This window comes from Aptenodytes forsteri, unplaced genomic scaffold, assembly GCF_000699145.1.
Source record: "Aptenodytes forsteri isolate BGI_AS27 unplaced genomic scaffold, ASM69914v1 Scaffold136, whole genome shotgun sequence".
In the NCBI taxonomy this organism is placed as follows: domain Eukaryota; kingdom Metazoa; phylum Chordata; class Aves; order Sphenisciformes; family Spheniscidae; genus Aptenodytes; species Aptenodytes forsteri.
The window spans coordinates 1,301,841-1,320,647 of NW_008796111.1; the positions used below are offsets into that span (position 1 = coordinate 1,301,841).

General features: G+C 44.2%; 2 protein-coding genes across 4 annotated transcripts in view; one reads left to right on the forward strand and one right to left on the reverse strand.

Moving 5' to 3' along the window:
- The window catches only part of SPOUT1 (SPOUT domain containing methyltransferase 1), a 23,755-nt gene extending 21,779 nt beyond the window's left edge, over nt 1–1,976 (reverse strand). Inside the window, exon 1 of the mRNA XM_009287007.2 lies at nt 1,972–1,976. The gene's annotated coding sequence lies outside the window, so the exon portion shown is untranslated. The remainder of the gene's footprint in view (nt 1–1,971) is intronic.
- LRRC8A (leucine rich repeat containing 8 family member A) lies at nt 220–18,799 on the forward strand. 3 transcript variants are annotated; one of them, XM_009286903.2, is made up of 5 exons: nt 220–368; nt 1,294–1,419; nt 6,309–6,449; nt 11,904–14,067; nt 17,457–18,799. In XM_009286903.2, exons 4-5 carry the CDS (start codon nt 11,911–11,913, stop codon nt 17,730–17,732), a joined length of 2,433 nt encoding a protein of 810 aa, XP_009285178.1. In that variant the 5' UTR covers nt 220–368; nt 1,294–1,419; nt 6,309–6,449; nt 11,904–11,910; the 3' UTR covers nt 17,733–18,799. The 3 variants fall into 3 exon arrangements, with proteins under 3 accessions (XP_009285178.1, XP_009285177.1, XP_019329625.1); XM_009286902.2 differs by lacking the exon at nt 6,309–6,449; XM_019474080.1 differs by lacking the exons at nt 220–368; nt 6,309–6,449 and having other exon boundaries at nt 1,064–1,419.
- The last annotated feature ends 8 nt before the right edge of the window (nt 18,800–18,807 follow it).

Sequence of the window (18,807 nt, forward strand, 5' to 3'; positions counted from 1 at the left end):
CGGCGGGGCGGCCGGCGGGGACCCGGGGCGGGGGGCGGGTGGGCCCCACCCCCCCGGTCCGTGGGGCGAGGCGGGGATGTCCCCTCGGTGCGTGCTGGGTGTCCCCTCCGGAGGACCTTGCTTCTCCGGCAAGGGTGAGAAGTCCCGTATTTGTTACCTGGCAGCGGTGCTGGGGACTGAAGCTGGTTGGGATTTTTTTTATTTCTATCTTATAGAGGATGTCTTTTCTGTTCCTGGAAGCCTGAGGTGGTGCGGCAGGCTTGTGGGCAGATGGGGCTGATGCGCAGTCAGCGTGTGCGGGAGCGCGGAGCTGGTACCGAGGTGTTCTGGTGCTGAGGCCGTCGCCTGAGAGGAGGCGGGGGGAGGAGGTCAGAGAGTCCTCTCCTTTAAACGTTTCCTTTGCAGTAGTCTGTTACAGCTGAAATGTAATAGCTTTGATTACGAGGGGCTTGCTTCAAAAGCTGTCAGACCTAATGGTAACTTTGGGATCAGGAGGAACGTATTCTTGAACATCTTCATGGGTTGTTTGTTTTTTTTTTTTCCCCCAGCGATGTCTTTTTCCTTTTCATTTTCCCCTGTTGTTAATGAAATGCTTTCTGAAGTTCTGCAGTCCTCTCCTACATAGCTAGGAGGCTGGATGCTTGAGAGGTCTCGCAAAGCCTAGGTCTGCTCCCTTGTCTGTTTTCCCATGCCCCATGCTGACATGCAGGAAGCAAGAAAAAAAAAAGCTGTTGTAATTCTTACTGATGGTGCTAAACTGCTGCCACTTTAAAAAGATTCATGTTGGTAGATATGTGTTGAGAGGAAAGGGGACAGTTGCTTGAATCCAGAGTGGTTAGGAAGATGATCTGCGTTTTCAGATACACCTGATGGTAACATTTAAAAAAAAAATTCAAACTTTTCAGACTAGAAAGTAGGTAGTAAAGCCGTTAATCCTTTTTCCCCATCTAAAAATTTTTGCTCTTTCTTCCAGGAAGTTAATCTGTCTCTACCAGTTTAGGCTTAGTTAGGATAGTAATATTCAGCATCTCCTTTGGCTGGGTCTGCAACACCTGCTTTTTGGTAACTTCTGTTGGAATAACAGATGTTGGAGATTCCTTCCTCCCAAGCGTTTTACTTAGCTCTTAGAGCTCTTACCATCTTTCCAGGTATCAGGGTGTCTCTTTCTGGTTCCCAGTGTCCCTCTGAGTTGCTCCTTGCTTCTTAGATGTCCTTTACCAAGCTTTTACATAACGTGGTCCCTCTGTGAACTTGATCCCCTCTTCTTTGCTGATAATCTCTGTTTCATTTCAGGGAAGCTGTTCCCATGGCGTGTGGGGAATGCAACGCTTCAGCACCTGCTCAGGATCTAGCACGCAGGAACATCATCCACTTCCAGCACAGAGAACTGAAGTGCAGATAGCAGAACCCAGCTGCAGGGTAAGGGCTACAGGCCAGCTCTTGAGTGGTAAAGTAAAGCCAAAAAAATAACCAGGATACTACTTAAACACAGTTGCAAAGCACAGGGCAGTGATGAGAACTGATAAGGAGCAAGGAGGAAAGGTGGTTGATCAGAGGGTGATATGGGGAGAGTGGTGGTATGCTAATTAAATTCTGCGAGCACTTAGTCAGCTTGAAGATCAAAAAAGAGTAAAGGAACTGAGCATTGTCCAAAGTAGAATATAACTGTTATATATTCCCCCATACATCTAACTGCTGGCCAGATAAACCCCAACTTCTCATTGCACTAAACAGTAAATATTTGAAGGCTGTCCAGTAAATGGTTTGGTGACTGCTGCCTAAAAGGAATGCAGCTGAGAAGTAGCGAGAACTGTTCACTTTGGTAGGTGCTCTTCCTTTTCCTGTAGGGTGATGTTTGTGTTGCTGTATAGCCATCTCCTAGGCAATTTTTCACAGTGAACTCGGGAGTGCACTGGCTAGTCACCCACGTGGGTGTCAATTAGGCAATGACAGAAACTAGTTGCAAGAAACTCCCTGCTTCCTTGGTTTTTCGCTCGGATAGTGGTGAAAAATATTGCAGAATTCTGTGCTTATCTTCAGGATGAGAAGTGCTGTCCAGATTGGCCATGTTCTGAGCAGCAAGATGTGCTGTGCGTTGCTTCCAGAACACAAGTATCCCTAAGACTTGTCTGATGTTCTGGTTAGTGTTCTGGCAGTTCACCGATTTATTTTTCGTGCTTATCCTCTCATGGTATTTGGAAACCTTAACTCTATTAATGTAGGTCAATATGCATAAATATTTACTTAAAGTATGCCAGAAGCCATGTGTTAAGCTAATGTTTCCATGTTTGAAATGTGGAGTGCCTGAAGCCTTCCAGTGATGACTTACTGAATGCTTAGAGTTGATTACATTCTAGTAAATGCTGCAGGCATTCAGAAAGATGGTCTGTGGTTTGGGGTTCTCTGATACTTCTTTTAAATAAGCAGTGGAGGTCAAATGTATAAGTTACTGTGTTATTGCTGTGTGATTGGAGCAGGCTTATTTAGAGGCCTTCATGTAATTCTTCCACATTCTAAAGGAGGATTTTGTTCAGTAGAGTACTTAAAAGGAAGTGAAACTCACTTCTGGTGTTAGATTGAGCCTAACTGGTGTGTAGGAAAACAGAGGTGCAATGTCAGGTGAGTGCTGATGCAGCATAGAGGAGCAGGGTTTAGTAGTTTTGTGTGGGGCTCCTTAATGAAGGGGGGGGATGCACAGATATTGTTATGGTAATTATTAAAAATTAATGTATTCAGCTGCAGTGTGGTGAGCCTGCTTTGTGCATTTTTTCAAGTGTTTTCAAAAATAGCCTCAGTTTAGGATATGCACACTAATGGTATGGGTGTTTAACAGTCTACATGCTTTGAAGAGCATATCTTGAATGCTTCCAAGCAGCTTTTTCCTTGAACTGTTGATGTGGTGCATGTATTTTGTATTGCAATTTGAAATCCAGTTCATATAGCTGGATTATACGTGCCCCTCCTGCTGCTATGAAACTACATTTGAAACTAAAAACTGTTCAGTCATGACCTCCCTGCTGAAATAATAGTGCTTCCTTCTCCTTGTGTACTAAGCATTGTTAACGTTTGCTATAAAATTACCTTGGCAAGTCACAAAGCTCCTCTTCTGTGACAAATTTGCAACCTGCTTCTCTAGCTACAGCGTACCTTTGTGCACAATAAAGCTGTGTACTGGACTAGTTAACAGGTTCTCCTTTAGAGTCTTGGTTTTATCAGATCTTGGTGATCAAAGGTTAGATGGTCTTTCCTTATTAATCGAGTAGTGCAGTCAGAAAATGTTCTGAGCTGGAAGTCGTAGTTACTGTTTTGGAGCTCATGGTCCTGAAGGCAAAGCTTATAGGGTATGGTGAATAGGTGAATATGTACTTATTCATCTTCTTTCCTCTGACTGAGACTAAATATTATTGTGCTGATAGCTGATGGCTGTCTTACCTTGCTTTGCTCTCATCTGCATCTTCTTTCATCTTAACTGGCTCATCTGTTTGAGCTTGAAAGCAGCTGTGGCAACACCCATGGATTTGTGCATGTTGTGACAGTCTGTCAACAATCAATTAAGATTATCCTTAAAAGTTTTTGCTCACTTTGAATCTAGTGTCTTGATTTCTTAATCTGTTGTTAGATATGTCAAAGCTCTGCTCTGTCCACCATTTCTGTCTTTAGCTGAAAACGGTTACCTTTTCTTGTATGACTCTTCTCAATGCTGGAATCAAATGCTGAAGAGCCTTCTCCTGCAGCTGATGAGGTGCTTGAAGCTGTTCTGGTTGTTAAAGTTAATGCTGTTCCTGTCTGTTTATCTTAAGTAGTTACTAACAGAGTTAATTCAATCACTTGCCTTCATACAAGGGAGTGTTTCATAGTGTCCTGTTGGCATAAGTTGGTTGTGCTTTTCCAAGACAAGCTCCAATGCCCTGTCCTTGAAGCATCTTTTTTTATGTCAAAGAAAATTAATTTTGGTTAGGAAGTCTGTGACCATGTACATTCATAATTTATAAGCTGATACAGACATTTTTCTCTGGTTTGCATCACTGTTGCAAGTCATCTGATAGCACTTAAATTTACATAGCTGTATGACACCGACATATAGTCCCTGCTCCAAGTGTCAGTGATGCTTATAACTTCAGACTGTCTTCAATTCTGTGCAGCTGGGGCAAAATGCTGTCAGAAGTCAGAAAATGTAGCAGGCCAAGCCAGGCCTCCATCATGGATTGTTCCGATAGTGCAGATGTTCTTCCCTGTACCTGTTAGGACAGGCTTGCTTGTGTGACGGTAAACAGGAGCTGTTGCACTAAACTGTTAAGAAAAGAATGTCAGTCTTGCATCTGAGAGGAAGAGTCAACTAAGGGGTAGCTGTAAAGATGATAGTGCTACCCATAGTGTAAGTGGATTATTCTTTTTCATGAGCTTCAGTAAAGATGTTGTGACCCAGTTGGTTCACTTCATCCTGATGTGTCTTGTGGCTTGGGTGGGGCTGAATGTTGCATACAGCTGCTGGATGGTTGCATGAAAACCAACTTGCATTGCTGTCAGCATTGAGTTCACTGGCTGTTCGTAAGTGGATTATTCTTTTTCATGAGCTTCAGTAAAGATGTTGTGACCCAGTTGGTTCACTTCATCCTGATGTGTCTTGTGGCTTGGGTGGGGCTGAATGTTGCATACAGCTGCTGGATGGTTGCATGAAAACCAACTTGCATTGCTGTCAGCGTTGAGTTCACTGGCTGTTCCACTAAGTGAAGAGTGTAAGTTCTGGCAGCTGCTGCTTCCGCTACTCTATGTGCTAGTCTAAATGATAAATGACCCTTTAAACTTCGCATGTTTGCTTCTCTGTCTCAGAAGACGCTTTGTCCCACAGGAGGGATTTATTTTTTTCATGCAGAAAGGACCTGATGTAGAGATAAGTTTGTTAGTCAGGGCTTTGGCATTTGGCTTCACTGCTGTTTATTTCTAAACAGCAAAGGGCAAAATCACTTGAGTTGTTCCATCTCATGTCTTGGACTTTTCCAGTTGATCATGTGGCTGTCCTTGTGCTTGGAAGGTCTTCTGAGGCGTGCCTGAAAGCAGCTCTGTTTCAGCCTCCTTTTTCTCTTTTAATTCTGGGCCTAATAAACATGGGGGTGGAGACACGTAAATTCCCAGTCCCATTTCTGACCTTACATTTCCTGGTTTTTGAACAAAGAGCTCTGTCATGCTCTTCTTTAGGATTTCAGGTGGCAGTATGCTGGGGAGGGAAGCTCTGCTCTGTTGAAAACTTATTGTAACAAGTTGTAGCTCGTCAATAATCAGGGCTATAGTCTTAACAGCATCAAGGTTTTTCTTTCCCTTATCTACCTCTAATGCTGTCAGTGCATGAACAACTCCCTCTTTCTCTGGGCTTCTGAGAGGTAAGAAATTCTACCAGCAGTGCTTGACTTCTGCTTTGTAAGTCCACAGTCTTCCAAGGAAATCCACTGAGAGTTAAGAATGTGTAGTGGAAACTAAAGAGTTGCAAGACCCAACATACAATGCATCCATGTCTACTTATCTAAAACTGTATTATGAGACTGCCTCACTTGGAAGCTGCATGCCACTAAAGGTGAGGAGGACTTCCCTGATTTCAGGGAGGTCCTGGAAGTAAGGGGTGGAAACTTAAATTCTTGTGCCCGTCATGAGATCTTGCGTGTAGTCCTATTTTGCCAATAGCTCCATTAGTAACAGAATGGCTAACAGAAAGGAGGAAAGAGGAGACTAGGTAAAGTATGCAGCAAATGATGAGTCAAGCTGACAAACTAGCCAGTGAAACAGAACAGTGATGTTTCCGTTCACTTTGTCCCTAGCTGGATATGTTGGCCAGCAGTTGCAGGCAGGAATTTTAAGCGCTGCTCAGCCAGGTGCCTGTCAACAATGTCAATTTTCACTTGTTTAGGTTGGATGGTTTTGGGTAGAGGAATTGTCCAAATCAGAGGATGTTTGCTCCTGCAGCAGTTGCTCTGTTAATACCTTGAACTTGTTAAATATCGCCAGGGTCCTGGGGTTTGTGGAAAGCATTCACGTTCTCGGCTCTGTCAGCCTTTATCTAGTAAGGTACGTGCTGCTTTATGATGCCTCTGTCAGCCAGATATGTTTAATCTTGTTTCTGACTGGTTTTACTATTTAGGTGTGGTGTGTTCAGAATGTCCCTGTTCTTCTAATGTGAGTGATTATCTTTCTCCTCCAGGTGTGTCTAGTAAAACATAGGATTAGTACTTGGTGATGCTTATGGTTGGCTGAAGTCTGTGTAGGTTTGGCAGGCTGGTTATGTAAGTCTGAAACTGCTCTTTCTTCTGTTGTATCAGCCTGTTCAGCATTAATGGTGAGGCTGTGCTGCACATAGTAGGTAGGTGCCCAACAGGCTGAGGCAGGGATGATCGTCTGGCAAAAGGAGTCCATTGTGGGATGCAAACTTGGATCGAGGTGAATCTGCAGGCACTGAAGAGGTACGTAGTATCTAAACGTGGAATGTGCAAAGGTTTCAGGAGTGTATTTATTTAGGCTGGATTGATCCTGCTGTATAATAATGAGGCTTTAGCATACAGATCTTCCCCGGTATGATCTCAGATGTTGCTGCTATAAACTGTCCCGGCATTGTTCTGTATTGGATATGAATTGTAGTGCTGCTTTGGTGTAGCTGAAACCCTCAAAGGTAAAGTAATTTCTTGGGGAGCAGGGGGTGAGGGACTGCTCGGGGACTGTGTGGTAGCTAGGAAAGCACTGTGGAATGCAAAAGCTGAAACACCTCTGAGACAGACGCTTGGAAGATTTTCTTTTTCCTTGGTGTGCAATACCTAAAGCCTGCCTATTTAATTATACCCTTGGAAAACTTACTTCCTTGTGCTTCTGATAAGTTGACAGGAGTTTAGGCAGAGATGTTCTGACCTATCAGCTTATGCAAGTTTTAGTGAAATCAACTTGCCTTTAAACTTGAATAAAGCACTCTTCCAAAATCTCAGTATCGATGCCTTCCATGCATCGGAGTTAACTATACTGTAAGAAAATCACCTGTTTCTGAGCTCCAACTGGAAAGTTCTGCAACTCGAGGTATATATGAAGGAACTTGGATCCTTCTTCACCAAGACTGCTCTGACAGTACTTCCTTTCTAGTTATGACTGTTTCTGTCTATAAACTCCTTCACTCAGTTCATGTGTTCTGTGCGCAGCCTTCAGTGAGGCTACATGACAGAACTGACTTAGCAAATGAAGCTTCTTCACAGTAAGCACTTCCCTGCTGACAAAGACACTGGAGTTCAACTTCTGAAAAGAGCAGAAGCTTGAAATCTCTGCAGTCTGCCTGCTGGTCCTGTGGAGCTTGGTCTGGTCTTGGTCACAAGGGAGGTAACTATTTTTGGCCAGCTGTCTTCATGCAAGGATTGTTCCTAGCCTTATGCCAGAATAACACCCTCCATGTAAATCATTCTGTTCTGCCTATGTGCTTGTTGAGTCTGTTCCAGCTACCTGCTTGGTTTCTATATAGTGGTTGGAATCACAGTCCCTATGGGAAGAATCCTACCGTGCAGGGGAGCGTCAAGTGACAGATGGCCCCTGAGAATCTGACTTCTCAGAGTTAGTCTGCTGTTGTCATCAACCCCAGCAGCAAAACTGCTTGCTGTAATCCAGAAGGGAGAGTGTTGCAATAAGAATCGCAATCTAAAATGATTACAAAATGGAGTTCACAAAATAAAGATGACATTTGCATCTTGATGCAGAACTGTCTTTCAGGAACTAGAAATGGATTATATGCATGGGAAATCTGGGTGAGGAGGGATGCAACTTTCCCACCTACTGTCTCAGGTTTTTGGTGGGCAATTTTCCTTTTTACTGTAGATGCTGGGAGTAAGATTAGATAAGACATGGCAAATTCCAGCTTCTGTAAAGGTGGCCCCTAGTTTTATTGTTCTTCTCCTGGGACTTGAACAGGGTCTCCACTGCTGCCAGGAGGAGTGGGGACTTGCTATGAATGTCCTTTTCTTCCTCCAGTGACCCTGTCGTTGTTACTGGAAGGCAGGAGATTTCCTGCTCCACCCTACCAGGATTTAATTGCTGACACGGAGCTGTAATAGACTATCATGGGACACTCAGATGATTTTTTTAGCTGTCTTGTAGGTGCACAATGTAAAGGGAGATTTCCTACCCCATGTAACTGGTAAATAAAATTAGGGAGCCTGCTGTGCTAATTCCTTGTTGGTTTCCTTCCTAGCTATCTTGAGATACAAATCAAAGTGAGCACAAGGTTAATTTCTTCTCACAAGAAATTAGGCATTTCCTGGATTGGGCAAAACTAGCAACGCAGCACTACAACTCAAGTCTGCAAATGCCTTAGCCATGAGACCCTAATTCCTGAAAAGAGATCTTCCCTATTTCATAAGCCTAATAGGGGTAACTATGAAGGGCCTGACAATTCCTGCAAAAGTTTCCCTACCAAGAGCGATGAAGCACTGGAGGGAGGAAGAAGGATCTTCGGGGAGAAGTGGTATCTAGGCAAGAGAAGGAAAGAGAGAAATATATATTTTTTTCCTTTGGTGTGGGGTAGGAGGAGTAAGGAGTTGTTCAGAAAAGAACTGCTTCCTATTTAAACAATATCAGTGTTTTCACTGCATGTTCCTGAAAAGAAAAGAGGAATAGGATCTTACACAGCATTTATGGAGAGGAATGAATGGTATAGCAGCATTTGTGTTACCTCTTAGATGTAGTTTAGCAGTCACTACAAAAGCTTTCCATCACATCGGGCGGGAGTGTTTAAGAAATGTGTACTTGCTGGGAGACTGCCGTTAGACTCTCATGGAGCCTTAGGGTGGTGTGTAGTGAGACCTCTGGCTCCCAAAGCCCCCTCTGGGTTATGAGTGGTAGAACTGAAGCTGTGCTCACCTGCAAGCATAGTTGAATTTCAGAAGCTGAGCCATGTCAAAGTTAACTGTTCCAGCAGATGACTGCAGTAGCTTTTGATGTTCCCCTTTTGCAAAGCTTTCCAGGTTTTCTCTTATTTGGACTGTAGAAGTGCAGGACTCCTTCCTCAGTCCGATCATGGTGGGAGGGATGCAGAGGGTGACAGGGAGGGCATGTGTGTTCTTGTCTTGTTTGTTTTCCCTTGTGGTCCGGCAGTACGTCAGTGGTCCTGCCCTGGCTCTCAAACCTTTCAGTAGCTGAACTTCCTAGTTTCTCTATGAATTGCTCTCCTAGCCTGGTGTAGTAGGGGTCCTGACAAAAACCCCAAACAAACAAAAGAGGAAAAAAAATCAGGTATCTATCCTGTTTTGGTGCTTCTGAAGAGGGAGGGAATGGATGGGTAAGGGGGCTGGGATAGTATAAGGCTCCTGTCAGTAGTGATTAAAGGCCTCTGTCGGAGCTATGGATTCTCCTGCAGAAAATATGATATAAATATATGAAATGGGTTTGACTTTGATTTTTCTTGTCTGTGTAGACAAACTGAGGAGACATACATCGCCAGGAACTGTGATTCAGGGAGCTGTTTAAATGCTGGCTTCATTTGAGGTGTTCTGAAGTGCAGGGGGTGTAAAGAAAACTTCTGTACCCTGCTTTATCCTGGAATTAGTATTTCTGTCATATGCACAGACAGCTTTTCTCAAATGTATCTTGCAAATGGACTCTCTTCTCCCTGGGATGGATGTATTCAGAGAAGGAAGCTGAGGCATGACTGAAATTCCTTGCCTAGAGCCTTGCAGCAAGCTAGCAACAGGACTGGGTGGGGGGCTCTGAACACCTTGTCACTCATTCTAGCTGCTCAGGTGCTGTTCAGAAGATGTTCAGTTTTGCCTGTTCTTCCCTGTCCCTGTGAATGTGTAATCCTCTTGCCCTAATCTGCTCAATGCAGTCCATTCTGCAGAGGCATGCCAGCCACTTTGCTAGTGCTCTGCAGCCTAACAGGACAGTAGTTTCTTCTGACAGTGCTGTATATGGCTATTTTCATCCCCTTTTTCTGCATCCTGTGCCGGGATTGCATGAGTTTAGTGGTTGATAAATTAATAGATTTGCTGTTCTGCCTTGTTTTACTGAACTTCTAAAACAGGTATTGCCACTTTCTCTCTCAAAATTCCCCACTCAGGAAAAAAAAAAAATGCTTATAACTACCCCAGTCTGTCTTTTGTGACAGACTAATGTAGTATTGGAACTGGATGGGCAGAAGGGCAAACGCTTCTTCAGAGATGGCTGTCATCTTTCAGTCTTTACTGAACTTCTAAAACAGGTATTGCCACTTTCTCTCTCAAAATTCCCCAAAAAAAAAAAATGCTTATAACTACCCCAGTCTGTCTTTTGTGACAGACTACAGACTTATTGGAACTGGATGGGCAGAAGGGCAAACGCTTCTTCAGGGATGGCTGTCATCTTTCAGTCTATCACCTCTAGTTGCTTGCAGCCTTCCCAGGTAACACGAAGTCAAAGCTGGCATTTTACCATTTATTGTTATAAGCAGCAAACCAGGGAATAGAGTTCTGTATTTAGTGTCTCTAGGGAGTGTGGTGCTTTTTGAGTTCATATTAGGAAGGGCTTCCTTTGCGGTTCTGTGCTCTAAGTTCATTTTAAATATAAACTTGAATTCTACCAAAGCAGGTGGTGTGGGCGCCCCACTTGTCAAAGAAAGCTTTCTCCCAGCCAGTGGTATATAGAAACGTGCTATCGACCCTGCAGTCCCCCAGGGTTTGTTGGGACTCTCTGTACAAATGATATCCTATGGGTTGGGGAAACATGATTGAACTTTTGCTCTTCCTCCTTTACAATTGAATTAATGGGAGTTTCAAAATGGCTGAAAGATTAGTGCTTGTCCTACTCCTGAACTTTGCTAGCAAGTATGATGTGCTATTACTGCTTTTTCACCATCATTAGAACAAGTCAAATGACTTCACGTTCTTTGCTTGTGTTGCCTGTCAGATAGGGGAATTTTGTGAGCTCACAGTTATCCATGGATCAGTCAGGCTTCCGGGCTTTCTATGGCTTGTTGAAGAATGTGCTTGAAGCTTCATCTGGAAGTCTGAAGGACAAAACAAGCACTGCCATAAGACTTCTGCTTCCCAGAACCTTTTGGTTTCCTTTGTGACACTTAAATCCCAGCTGAGATGAACTCTAGGTGGGAGTGGATGGTCAGGGAAATGAATTCTTCTTTTAAGTATGTCTCCCCTTTCCTCTACTTCTGAAGTAAATAAGGCAAAGAGCAGCTGTTACAGGATTTCAGTACTGAATCTATCAGAGGGCAAGTAACTAATATTTTCTTGGAAAATTAATGCAAAGAGGGGAAGCTAAAACTACTTACATGGAAGGAAAAGTTATGCTATCAAGCAACTTTGTTCTCTTTCCCAGCTTGCTTTATCAATGTGAGTTGCATCAATGGAGTGGTTCTACGAAATATAACTATTGTATGTAAATCCTCTTCCTGGCCCCTGCAGTTTGAGAACCACACAAATGCAGAATTATTATTTTCTAGCTCTGTAAAAACAGTAACAAACTCATGACAACTATGCTCTGTGCCTGGATTTTATCACTTCTAACAGTGCTGGCAAACTCCTCCATCCCTGAAATAAAATCCCTAGATAAAACAGTAAACTTCCAAGTACTGGTCTGGCCGGGGTAGTTTGTCTGTCCTGCGAGCTTTCTTTAAGTGTGAATGTCTTGCCCCAGAGACTGCTAATGATAAGTACCAGTTCTGATGTTTTGTGACAATTCATCTGTCAGGGAAGACAGCAACAAACTAACTTCACAGCCTCACCTGTAGCAAATTATTTGCAGGAAGCCTCATTCATTTGTCTCCAAGTGATGTGAAATTGGGCCTCAGCTAATTCCAGTCTTGCTGTGTCAGCTCTTAAAACATGAGTTTCCTGATGCCCTCTTGAAGAGCAGAACAAAACAGTTTAAGCTAGTAATGCCTGCTTCTGGTTTCCTTTCAGGTGAATCATGATTCCAGTCACTGAATTGCGCTACTTCGCTGACACTCAGCCAGCATACCGCATCCTGAAGCCATGGTGGGACGTCTTCACGGACTACATTTCCATAGTGATGCTGATGATTGCAGTGTTTGGAGGGACGCTTCAGGTCACCCAGGACAAAATGATTTGTTTGCCCTGTAAATGGGTTACTAAAGACTCTTGCAATGACTCAGTCAGAGGTTGGACAGCTGCAACCCCAGAGCGTACCTACTATAATTCTAGTCTTGTTCCCTCTACTGATACAGGGCCTACAGGGATCCGATATGATTTGGACCGGCACCAGTATAACTATGTGGATGCGGTGTGTTATGAGAACCGTCTTCACTGGTTTGCCAAGTATTTTCCTTATCTGGTGCTGCTACATACTCTCATCTTCCTGGCTTGTAGCAACTTCTGGTTCAAATTCCCAAGGACCAGCTCCAAGCTGGAGCATTTTGTGTCTATTTTGCTTAAGTGTTTTGACTCTCCATGGACAACGAGGGCATTATCTGAGACAGTGGTGGAAGAGAGTGATACCAAGCCAGCATTTGGGAAAATGAATGGCTCCATGGACAAGAAATCCTCCACAGTCAGTGAGGATGTGGAAGCCACTGTTCCCATGCTGCAGAGAACAAAGTCTCGAATTGAGCAAGGGATTGTGGACCGGTCTGAGACTGGTGTCTTGGACAAGAAGGAAGGTGAACAGGCCAAAGCACTCTTTGAAAAAGTGAAAAAGTTCCGCACGCATGTGGAAGAGGGAGATATAGTTTATCGCCTGTATATGAGACAGACCATCATCAAAGTGATCAAGTTCATTCTGATCATCTGCTATACTGTTTACTATGTCAACAACATAACGTTTGATGTTGACTGTAAAGTGGACATCGAGAGCTTGACTGGCTACAGGATGTACCGCTGTGCTCATCCTTTGGCCACTCTCTTCAAAATCTTGGCATCTTTCTACATCAGTTTGGTGATATTCTATGGCTTGATCTGCATGTACACACTCTGGTGGATGCTGAGGCGATCACTCAAGAAATACTCCTTTGAGTCCATCCGGGAGGAGAGCAGTTACAGTGACATTCCTGATGTGAAAAATGACTTCGCTTTTATGCTCCATCTGATCGATCAGTATGACCCACTGTACTCCAAGCGCTTTGCTGTCTTTCTGTCGGAGGTGAGTGAGAACAAACTGCGGCAGCTGAACCTCAACAATGAGTGGACTTTGGAGAAGCTGCGCCAGAGGATCACCAAGAACTCCCAGGATAAGCTGGAACTGCATCTTTTCATGTTGAGTGGCATTCCTGACACGGTCTTTGACCTCATTGAGCTGGAGGTCTTGAAGCTGGAGCTTATCCCTGATGTCACTATTCCCCCAAGCATTGCTCAGCTCACCAGCCTTAAGGAACTGTGGCTCTACCACACAGCTGCCAAAATCGAGGCTCCCGCCCTTGCCTTCTTAAGGGAGAATTTGAAATCTCTCCACATCAAGTTCACAGACATCAAGGAGATTCCTCTTTGGATTTATAGCCTGAAGACCCTAGAGGAGCTTCATCTGACAGGGAATTTGAGTGCTGAAAACAACCGGTACATTGTGATAGATGGATTGAGAGAGCTGAAGAGGCTGAAGGTGTTAAGGTTGAAGAGTAACCTCACCAAGCTGCCACAGGTGGTAACAGATGTTGGTGTGCATCTTCAGAAGCTTTCCATCAACAATGAGGGCACCAAGCTCATTGTTCTCAACAGCCTTAAGAAAATGGTCAACTTGACAGAGCTTGAGCTGATCCGTTGTGACTTGGAACGCATTCCTCACTCTATCTTTAGCCTCCACAATCTGCAGGAGATAGACCTGAAGGACAATAACCTAAAGACCATTGAGGAAATCATCAGCTTCCAGCACTTACATCGTCTCACTTGCCTTAAATTGTGGTACAACCACATTGCCTACATCCCCATGCAAATAGGCAACCTAACCAATTTAGAACGCCTTTACCTGAATCGTAACAAGATAGAAAAGATCCCTACCCAGCTCTTCTATTGCCGAAAACTTCGGTACTTGGATCTTAGCCACAACAACCTGACTTCCATACCGCCAGACGTTGGACTCCTTCAAAATCTGCAGAACCTAGCTGTGACAGCCAACAGGGTAAGTGGGCAAGGAGCTGAGCATTGCTGCGTGAGTAAAAGTAACTCTGGCACTTCTGTTACCTGTGTGACTAAACATGCTATAATGGTTTGAAATACTCCTGGCGCTGCCATTCTATTTAAATTCTCAAGCTTTTGTCTCTCTCAGGGGTTTATCTAAGGTGAAACATAGCAAATAACTCAGGGGCAAGCCTTTCTTCCAACAGCCCTTGTTCTGTAGCATTTCCTCTCTTAACAGCGAAACTGCTACTAAGTGGCAATTGGAGGCTGTTTAGAAATTCTGCCTGTCAGTTGCTTCTCTGCAGTCGGAAGCTTGCAGTCTCTAGCTTGACATCAGTTTTGGGCTTAAAATGGAGATCTGAGAAACTGTAGTCTTAATCTAGAACTATGCACGTAAGCCTATACTTCAGCCATGTACATACACTATGGCAGCAGCCATCTAGGGCGTGTGTGTGTGGCTTACAGCTTTGCTGATAGTACTTTGCATTTCCAGGGAATATTCCATAGTTTGGTCTTGTAAGCATGCACTTTTTGTGAGAAGTTGGATATGGACAGACTTATGAAAAATGGTTCTTAAGCTCTCACTTTTAAAATGCATTGTCTCATTCCACAAAGGTGACTTTGGAGAGAGCAAAGCAATCTCCCGCCGTGTCCTTACTCAGGGCAGAGTGAACTAAACCAGGTTTATCAATTGGCAGTCAGTTTGATGTGAAAGTGTGAACTGTGGCAATTCCTTGACTTTCAGAGAGGAGGAAATACGATGGCACCTTGCTATGCCTCAGTATGATGGCTGTGGGTTTTCTTGTGTAATTCCAGATAGGTTAAGTCTAAGTCTTAACTGTCTAAGCCTGTCTAAGCGCAGGGCAGGTTAGAGGGGATGACCAAGTGTGCTATGCTGCCTGATTACCACAAGTTGTTTCTTGGCTTGTGTTGGAGGGTGTTTACTTGCTTAAAGCAAACTGTACCCATGTTTTTTCCTGAATCTTTGTTCCTGTGTTTGGAATTAAGGAGACTTCGCTTACCATGTGTCACAAAGATCAGTCTGTGACTGCACAGACTGGTGTGCTGAGCTGAATGTTTTGTTGAAGCTCTCGTTCATTCTGTCTGCAAATGCCTGGGATGCTCTTTTTCTCTTGGAGTTTATTACCACCTGAAGTTGCAAAAGGCTCTAACATAACTACAAATTGCAGACAGATCTAATTATTGGCTTCTGGGTTCTTCCGGGAATGTGCAGTAGAATTGTCCTGGGGCAGTCCTAGTTTTCACTGTCATATATCAAGATCCTTACTGCTATTGGCAAGATGTATTCATAACTGAACGCTGTCAAATTGCCTGTGAGAGGCAGACAGAGCAGCCCTAGTATGGTTTGCCTTTTCACAGGGGAAACACTCTCAAATCAAGTATTTAATTGCTAATGCAGATCAGTATTACACAGGGTTCCTAAAACTCCAGCCAGCGTTCTGAAGTTAGTGTTTGAAAGTTCAAGTCTGTTGTGCCACTGAAGAGTAACAGCAGACAAGCAGCAGCCATTCAGCTATCCCAGTTTAATAGCTGCTCACTCAGTTTTCCCAGCACTAACAGGCTGGATGGCTGTGCATCTCTCTGTATGGGTGGCTGAAGCTCTGGTAAACTTCATGGTATGCACGCATCATTTCCTATTAAGTTAAAAGCCAAAATATTTTCTTGGGGCAAGCGGGGCTGATATGGGTAGCTTCTGAGGATGACATTAAGCAAAGATGAGGGAGTTTTAAGCCACTGTTCAGAACTTGGATAAGAATCTTTAATTCTGTACCATTTGCCTTCTGGCAACCTTCCTAGCACAGCTTCCCGAGGGTTAATCTGCAATGTATCCTCTGTGGTCTTGGGGTGGAGCCTCTCTTGGATGAAAAGGAGTTAGAGGCAGCTCCATTTTCTGCAGCACAGTGTGGCACCACCCATTTCTCTGAAAAAACGCTAATGCAACAGGAAGGCTGGAGCAGCCTTTGCTCCAGCGTGTTCTGAAGCAAAAGGTGGTGAGGACCCAGTGAAACAGCTAAGCTGTTTGTATCCTCTGCCAGGTGCCTGGCCAAGGCCACAGTTGCCCTGGGGCTCTGACAGCCTGGTTACTTACAGTAAACAGTGACAGCAGGAAACACAAGGACTGGTAGGCTGGCATTTCCCAAGGCCAGGAATTATCTCAGATGTCCTCTCCTAGCTCAGCAGTCTTAGCAAATAGAGACTTCTGGAGTTGGCTGGTAGCAGTGTACCATTCTGGGAAGCAGGCTGTATTATATCACAGTTTCCTTCCTAACCCAATACTTGTCCCTTTAACACTATTATGTTCAAGACTCTGATCATTTGATTGCATGTTGCTGTTTGCAAAACACTCGACAGTATCAGTAACGATGACTGAATTGAACTGTCTTTAATTGGTCTGGTCTCATCTTGGCTTTTCCTTGGACTCCATCTCATTCAGAACTGATTACAGTCTAACTTAGCCGTGAATGATGTCATGCATAATTTAAATTTTAAAAAGGACACGGTTGCATTTAAAGGCAAGTGATAGCCTCCAAGATGAGACTTTGAATTAAGGGGAGAATACTGAATTGCTATGTTTAGTTCATAGCCCAGTGTTTGTTAAACCTTAGCCATATTGTTTTCTTAGAAATTCTTTGGGAGGACTGGACTATTAAAAGGCTTTAATAGAAATAAGCCTTATTAAATTGGTGATTCATGGATACATGAAGGTAGTGGTGGGAAAGCTAACAGCTGGTGGCTTCACTTTTTTGGTTGCATTTTGGTACTGTCAAAACCTGTGCTTTGGAGCCTAGAAAGTCCGTGCAATGTTTCAAAGCCCTACAGAAATGATGGAAGAATAGCCCTAGTTCTCAGGGCCTGGAGATCATACCCACGTAGCCTCTGCTCTTATTACAGCAAAACTAGGAGTACTGACTAAATCAGTCTTTATGGTGTTCAGTATAATACCAATTGTACAATAGCTACTTAAGGCAAAGGGGCTATGATCCAATGATGGTGTAAAGGGTTTGGGATGGAAAGAAGCTAATACTGATGGGAGCACGTGACTGTATAGGCCAGCCGTGAGCAGGCTTTTGGTCTTCTAATCCTGTCCTTGGTGATGTTTTCTGCTTTAGCCACCATCATTGGTGATCTTTTGTAACTAATGCAATAGAGTGTCTGAAAGAGGAATCCATACAATCATGGTGTAGTGACTTTTACTTTGGGAACAGTCCTTATGGTGAAAAGCAGGAGCTCACTCAAGGGAGAAGTGGATGATCGAAAACAAGTGCTCTGTAGACCTTGAAGCATTGTGTGGGCTTGTTGATCTCTTATGAGTGTGTGTCCTGTTTGCTGGTGACTTTGCCTGTGATTGATGTCTTTTTTTTTTTTCAGATTGAGAGTCTCCCACCAGAGCTGTTCCAGTGCAGGAAGCTGAGAACCTTGAACCTGGGAAACAATGTGCTGCAGTCACTTCCATCCCGGGTTGGAGAGCTGACAAATCTGTCGCAGATAGAGCTAAGAGGGAACCGCTTGGAGTGCCTGCCTGTGGAGCTGGGAGAATGTCCTCTGCTGAAACGCAGTGGGCTTGTGGTAGAGGAGGACCTGTTCAACACATTGCCCTTGGAAGTCAAAGAGCGGCTGTGGAGGGCAGACAAAGAACAAGCCTGAACCCCTGAAAAAAGGGAAAAGCCTCTGACCAACTAGAAGGAAACAAAAGGCCACTCCAGTCCCCTTTTCCCCAGATCCTCCCCTTTCTCCCCTCTGACTACCAGACTAGCCAAGGAGTCCCTGAACAAACATGACTCTGAGGTGGCTTCTTACCTCAGATGCAGGATGGGGGAAGCTTGGGATCAGGATGAGGATTAACACAGATCAGTTGGCCTCTGAGCAAGGGCCAGTGGGAGTAAGAGGTGTTGCTGCTGTTCTGGACAGGAAGTGGGGTGAGGTGGATGGTGCTGGTGAGAAGAAACAACCTTTGGATGGAGGAGAAAATGAAATGTGGGGATTGCTGCGTTGCTCCAAATGGGGCTTATGCGTATCAGGGACTGAGAGTGTCCAGTGTCCTGCAAGCAAAGATCAAGAGACTAGGAAACCTCTTGAACCTCCATCTCTTTCTGTGACACCTGGTACTGTTCCCCTCTGACTTAGATCCAGTCAGTGAGGTCCCGCAGTGGGGTGGGATAGGATACAGACAGCTGATTTTATCTAGATGCTGGCATTAGGATTTGGGGGATAAGTTTATCACAGGCATCAGCTTGAATGCAGGATCTTTATTTTACCAATTGTCTTTTCCCTTTGCACTCCATACCTTCTCCACTGCTCCTGGAGAAGGAACCAAACCCCCTAAACTCACTCTGCTCATTTAAGATTGCACTATTTTAACAGTCACTTGTGCTGATGAGTAGATCACATAGCATCCTTCTCCAGCTGATGTGCTGGAGGCACTAACTGACATAATTTCAGAGCTTTAGCCTGTTCTGAAATGGATGGTTATAGTGCAAATGGGAGAAAGATCTAGATAAAAAGCAGTCAGACTGTCTAATCTACTCTCCCAGAAGCATTGAGTTGCTTCAGGATCTGGCTTTTAAAGTTTTTAAGCTACTTTTTAAATTCCTGGTATTTTGTCATGTATCAAATATGAACATACAACTGGCCAGTGTGTTGGGGTGTCTCCTGGGGTTGGTGGTGTTAGTAAAGAGGAACACTCAGGTTTCCTCTGCACCTCTTGCCCGCCCCCCCCCCC

Excerpts from the sequence above, each read along its gene's own strand:
- LRRC8A (XM_009286903.2), top strand. The coding sequence starts at position 11,911 with ATGATTCCAGTCACTGAATTGCGCTACTTCGCTGACACTCAGCCAGCA. Across the intron at positions 14,068-17,456 it reads TAGCTGTGACAGCCAACAGG|ATTGAGAGTCTCCCACCAGA; the intron begins GTAAGTGGGCAA and ends TTTTTTTTTCAG.